The 6,426-nt window shown below is 46.5% G+C and overlaps 1 protein-coding gene across 4 annotated transcripts in view; it reads left to right on the top strand.

Moving 5' to 3' along the window:
* Nucleotides 1-1,654: 1,654 nt before the first annotated feature.
* The window catches only part of ST6GALNAC5 (ST6 N-acetylgalactosaminide alpha-2,6-sialyltransferase 5), a 69,279-nt gene continuing 64,507 nt past the window's right edge, over nt 1,655-6,426 (top strand). Inside the window, exons 1-2 of one of the 4 annotated variants that reach the window (XM_068200032.1) lie at nt 1,655-1,986; nt 2,622-2,843. In XM_068200032.1, coding sequence (XP_068056133.1) covers nt 1,921-1,986; nt 2,622-2,843 — 288 coding nt within the window. In that variant the 5' untranslated portion in view covers nt 1,655-1,920. Of the gene's footprint in view, nt 1,987-2,148; nt 2,276-2,621; nt 2,844-6,426 lie in introns of those variants that run through there. The other 3 variants (XM_068200033.1, XM_068200029.1, XM_068200030.1) reach the window with 3 other exon arrangements.

The raw sequence follows: 6,426 nt of genomic DNA, 5'->3' as shown, positions 1-6,426 counted from the left end.
TGCTTACACAAAAACCTCCATAGGATTTACATTACAGTACTGTATTTGTTTCAGTGAGCATTTGACTGCCAAGAATACGGTCTATGACCAAAATGGCAATCTAATTAAATATTTGACAAGCAGAAAGCTGGACATTATTCAAGTCAAGCATTAAATTAGAAAATTCAGTTTGTCTCCTTTATCAGTAGATTTTTAAATCAGCCTATTCTACCAAAACCCGTAAGTTTAATGAATTTGGTCAGACATACTGTGTAACAGATGTCTAACATACAGACAGGAGCCTAAATCATAAAAATGATGCTTCACTTTGGCACGGCAAAATATATATGAAAGACTCAGAAAGGTCAGTCACCAGCAACCTGCTTGCTGGTAGTTGAGAAACAGCACTGTAAAATGCATGAGCTGCCTTCTGTAGTCTCTTATAAGAAGCCTTGGAGAGCCAGAGATAATTTGCTTTCAATGATTCATCAAGTTGGCCCTTTGTTTCACTAATTTGAGTGTCAAGTGCAACCACATAATAAAGAATTACCAAGACCTGATAAGATTCTTCTTACATTGCTCTGTTTGTCTGAACAACTGGTTTCTATTGGTTTGTGTTGAAACCAACTCTACAAACTGCATAAACGGCAAGTGTGTGTGCAACTGGCGTCTTCTGTGGAATGATAAAGCGTGTTTACTGCGTTATCTGGTGGTGGTGAACCACACCTTCATGTTTCTTTTTCCTTTCTTAAAAGGCACTAATTGCAGCATGCTGTGCCCATGCTAGAGATGGCATTTGTTTCACTGTTAGTCCTCCAATGAATTAACAAAGATAAAAAATGGATTTCAATGACAATTCCAGCCTTGAGAAACGTGCTATTATGACCATGGTTGAGTTACCCTGCTGATCGTTTTCTCCTTAATGTAATTTTTAATACTACATAGCTGTAGTATTAGATGTGAAGCCATATATTAGAGCTACTATTTCGATTAGTAGTTTCAAGTGAAATAACTTCATGATTAGGGGATACATTTTTTCTAATGCTGTCAGTCTAATAACTTCATAGGAGATCAACCCTAAATAAGCCTTGTGTAGAAAGAGCACATTTATAAATGTGGAATTCCCACAGCAAAAGGTATATGTAATCTGAGGTCTGATAAAGTTTTCACAACTCAACTGTACACTATTAACACAAAGAAAGAATAAAAAACTCTAGAAGGCTGCTTGTGAGAGTGGAAAAATATCCACCTTCAGAAACCAGAGAGATGGCAAGGGGAGCAAGACTGTGAGATTTGATTTATAAGATGAAGAAAGCTTCTGTCAAAAGGGTTTGAAACCGGTTGTTAGAGCTTAGGCAAGATTGTGTGAGGGGGCATTGTCAGCGTCACACAAGCAGTTGAGGGCGTCGATTTTTTTATTAACGTGAATTTAAAGTATAGCCTGATCGCTGCCAGCTCCAGGAAACCCAGGTAGCGGTGGAAGAACGAGAAATTTTCCGCTAGGGAAAAACACAAATAATGTAACGTGAAGGTCGTGCCCTGATGCCACAAGCAGGACAGAGGCCTGGGCAGAGAGGAGGGAGGAAGGGAAGGAGCTCTTGCTCCTGCTCACTCGGGGCCGGAGAGGCGCCGCCCGCCCGGTGCCCGCCCGGTGCCCGCCCGGTGCCCGCCCGGTGCCCGCGGCGATCCCGCCGCTGCCGCCCCCCCGCGCCGCGGGCTCGCCAGCGGAGCAGCGCCCGAGAGGGAGGCAGAAGTTAACTTCCACCTGCCCTGAAGAAGCCGCTGCGCCGGCAGCAGGAGGCGGAGGCGGAGGCGGAGGCAGGCGGGGCAGCCGAGGACCCGGCTCTGGCAGGCTCCGAGGGTCCGGCCGAGTGTAATTCCCCCCTAATCCCCGCCACGGCGGCGCTTCCCTGGCCGAGCCATGTCTGCGGCTTCCCCGCCATGCCGAGCCTAGCGGGGAGCGGGAGGACTGGCGGCCGGGAGGCGCACAAAATGAAGACCCTGATGGTAAGTGCATTGTTGGCACGGCTCATCCCGGCTCCGGCGGCGGGGAGGAGAGCAGGGGAGCGGCGCGGAGCGGAGCTGCCCCGGGCACCCTGCACACGCTCCAGCCTCCACCGGGCTCCATCCCCACGGCGCTCCGGGATCGCGCGAAGGCGACCAAACCTTGGTGGCGGCGGCCAAGAACTTTCCGCCTGCTTTCTTTTATTCGTGTTGCTCGTGGTTTGGGGTTTTGTGTGTGTGTGCGTTTTAAGGAGCGTCAGAAAACCGATCTGCTTAAAGGACGACGCTGGAGGTATCTGGGCGGGGGGAAGCGCTACAGTCCCCAGCACTCGTTAAAATGCACGAATGAGATGCCCAAAGGGGGACGGCGGCATGGGAATGAGAGGCGCCGGGTAGCCGGGCGCACGGAGGGGAGAAGAAGCGAGGAAGCAGGGCTGGGGGAGAAGGAGAGAGGCAGGGGAGCGGGCTGTCGAGGGGGCAGGGGGACGATGGAGGGGCTTCCCCAGTTCTCTCCTCGCACTTCTGCCGGGTGTCTGCCGGGTGAAACTTGCGGGTGCGCCGGCGGGGAAGCGGCGCGCCCCGCCGGGCCCCGCGGCGGGGGGAGCCCGCTGAGCCGGCTCTCTCTCTGCCCCCCGCAGCGCCACGGGCTGGCCGTCTGCCTGGCGCTCACCACCATGTGCACCAGCTTGTTGCTCATGTACGGCGGCATCGGCATCGGCGGGGGCCACCCGGAGCCGCGGCGGCGGCAGCAGCAGGTGGCGGCGGTGCCCAGCCGCCCGCCGGAACGCGGCCAGCGCCACCCGGCTCTGCCCGTCGGGGCCGGCCTCCTGGAGGGCTACATCAGCGTCCTGGAGCACAAGGTGAGCCGCCGGCCGCGGGACCGCCCCTCCCTCCCGGGACCCAGCGCTGCCCCGGCCTCCCTCGGGGGGCACCGACCCCGAACCTGTCGAGCTCTCCCTCCTGCCCCCGTGAGATGCTCGGCTCCCCTCGGCGCGGTCGGCGTGCCCTGCCTGCCTCGCTGTCGGGGTTGGCTTTAGCGGCCTCCGGGTGCCGTCGCGCCTGGTCCAAGAGGAGGAATTACCGGGGTCAGGAGCCGGGCTCCAGCCCGCGGTTGGGTATTAGTGCAGTGCTGCTTCTCTTCTCCCTTGCACAGCGGAAAGGGGGAGCCGGGGGTAGGGTGAAGTGTTTCTAATGTTGTATGCTCTAGGTGCAGTACAAATGTATGTTTATGATGATATAAGTAAGGGTTAAAGAATGAGGTTTATTTACTGGAGGGCAAAGTCAATAGGTAGGTGTTTATTCTTAGCTCATTTTGTCATAGCAAAAAAAAAAAATAAAAAAAAAAAGTCTCCTGCACAAATGACCTTTTCATCCTCCTTCTGGAGAGCAGAAGTTGTCACCCATAGTTTTCATTCTAGAAATTTGGGGCACTTCTTTAATGGTGAACAAAATGATGTCCCTCCCCTTGACAGAGGAATTACCAGGCTGTGTTGTCAGACTATAATACTTGTTTACCAGAGATAGGCATACTAAGCTTTGATGGCTCACAGGACAGATGTAGTGACATAAAGTGGCATATCCATGCCAAAGAGATACTCAAGCTTCAGTAGTTTTCTTAGAAGGCAGATTCTTCTGCTTTTTGTTTGGTGTTTGGTTTGTTGCTTTCACCTGTAAATTTCAAGGTCTTCCTCTTCCAAAATCCCAGATATTGTTTACTGCACACACATCTTGCAGTAAAAATTTACCTTAAAAAATAAGCAAGAGAAATGAGGATTTGCAACTTTCTTATGTTTTCACATCCAGACTGACAACCTTCTGAAAGATATGTTGTCAGACAAGTTACTGGGCTCAGTTTAGAGGTACTGTGTGAAGACTAGTGACTTTGATATACAGAGATTTTTATTGTTCCTTCTGGCATAACTTTCTATGCAAGAGTTATCTGTAGGGCTCTTAGCACAGAAAAATAGCACATGATGGTGCTTTGTAGGCTTTATTTGCTTTCTTACATGGTTCTCCTGGAAATTCTCAGATGTAGTGTCTATAGAAAAAGCAAGTTTGGCCATGGGCTTTCTACTGTCTGACGTGTACTCTTGTAATTCTTTTGTGCTTCTTGAACGTGACTGTAGTGATAGGTGTAGATAGATGTGCATGTGGTTTTTATATCCAGAAGTAATTGAAAAGTCATCTGTGGGCTTTTTGGGATTCATGTGTGAGTAGCCTTCTGATTCTGATAATACCTCACACTGGTTTCTCCAGACTCACAAACACCCCCTCATTAACAGGCCATACTTAAAATCACTGTTCTGTTTTTTTCCAGGGTAATTTTAATGTTTCCTTGTGTTTTGGAGAAAGATGATCCTTTGGTTTTTTAATGTATTGTAATATGGCCCAAACCCCACAGATACTCTGTTTCTGAATTTCATTTCACACAGCTCATGCCTCACAGTAATAATCTCCTGAAGGTTTAATAACTTTTCCACCTAACTTCTGTGGGTCACAAAGAATATTGTGCTATCCCTGCTGTGTTCCCTGCTTGCTTTGTCTGAATTTAATGCACACATGATCATGCAGAGAGCTGTGCCACTGTGGTATACAGAGCAGTGAGGACACTGCACTACCATAAGGAGACTGGGGAGAAAGGGGCTTTGTTTCTTAATAAGGTTTTTTTTTTTTTTTTTTTGTAATTTAATTTGGTAGTCCATGTATTTGTCACAGGTTTACAATCCCAGAATACATAGGTTTCACCCATAATAAAAAATGGAGAATGCATTAAAAAAAATCAGAGAAATTTGTGGTTTGGAAAAAGAAGGATGCAGGATTGGTGATGGTGAGAGAATAGGGAGAGAGCAAGAACTGAGGAATGGTGAGACATGTTCAGAGAACATGTGGTTTGGGTGCGACATGGGAGACTGCAGAGAAGACAGCTTGAACAGCAAATGAAATGGAGGAATTGGGGAAGTTTTAAGGAATGCGAAGAGAGCTGCAGGAAGAGAGCAAGGTAAAATTTTGTAGCTGTGAAAAGGACATGATATTTGAAGAGATAGGGAGGTCTGGAAGGAGATGAGAACTACCTGTTGTTTGAGGACAACAGGCTTGCAAAGGTGAGGCAGGAATGAATTCAGCAATGGTACATGTTCTTTTGATAGCACAGAGGTGATGGTGTGAAATGACAATGAATGGTAGATTTTTCACAGTATGGCTTCCTTTATTTCCCATATAGAATCTTGGAATTATCTGTCAGGTTGAATGACCTGAAGCTGAATGACCATTATACAAAAATCATCCTTGGTATGTGTTCATGCTTGAATGACAGGTAGCAGTAGACTGAATCTCTGGATCATTCTTATGCTTGTTTCTGGATCCCATAATTTGCTTCAACAGGGAAATCTCCTTTCATGTTCATGGTGTTGTACCCATTCTGTGCATTTAATGGGAGTAAGTATGCACATATATGTAGAAGCTGTATGCCAGGTGCTGAAGTTAGTAATCCATAATCACAATGTGAGTATTGACACATGAGCTGTGTAAGTATGTGGTGGGAAAGATGTTCCTCTTCAGGGATAAAATTTAACAATTGTCCTCATTGTGAAATATCATGTATTACAAATGTCTGTCACTACTAGCAGTACAGCTCATTTAGTAGTGCCGGATGATCATGTATGGAGACTATTTGCCAGAAAATCTGGGCACTTAGTACTAAGTAACAATGATTTTGAAATATAGCCTGCAATATTATAATTACCAATTATTTTTGTCCTTTTATTTTATATTCAATAAGAATTGTAGTTCTTCATCCACACTGTCAAGATAAGCAGGCAGTCTCTGAGAATACAGTAAAATATGTCATTTTTTTTTTACTAGGTTGAAGAGGTTTTTTGCAGGAGTTTCTAGGCTTTGCCTTCAGTTTCTGCAAGCTCATTTTTCCATGAGTCAAACATCAGAGATCAGAACCCTTGTACTTAGCTTTAGTAGTCTTTCACAGTTTAGCACTGCATACTTAATTTTTGTTGAGCTGAATTCTTGGAACAAAAAAAACAGAAATGCTGTGGATTCAGAGATGCAAATGGATTCTTGTCATTTCACCTCTGCATGTCCCACAGTAACATCAGTTAACAGACATTGTTGATGGATGTTTGAAATTAATAAATAGTATCTCTTTTTGTTCCAAATAGCCAGATGTTGTATCCTAAAAAAATCTCCCATTTTGAACAGAAAATATGGTTTGCTGATAGTTGTTACTGAGAGATCAAGGACTGAAACAAAGGGAAGAAGTGGTGGCTTCTACCTCGAGGAGCTGTTGGTTCCTACAGAGGCACTTTGAGTGTAGAACTGCTTAGCTACTGCATCTGCTCTGCAGTTAGAAAGGACAAGAGTCCTACACTGTCAAAGTGACATCTTTCTAATTCTGTGGGTGTTTTCCTGAAATTAAAGAGGTTTTGTCAC

The sequence above is a fragment of the Anomalospiza imberbis genome, chromosome 9 (genome assembly GCF_031753505.1).
Source record: "Anomalospiza imberbis isolate Cuckoo-Finch-1a 21T00152 chromosome 9, ASM3175350v1, whole genome shotgun sequence".
In the NCBI taxonomy this organism is placed as follows: Eukaryota; Metazoa; Chordata; class Aves; order Passeriformes; family Viduidae; genus Anomalospiza; species Anomalospiza imberbis.
The sequence above is the reverse complement of the archived record's forward strand: the minus strand, read 5'-3'. Positions and strand labels throughout refer to the sequence as shown.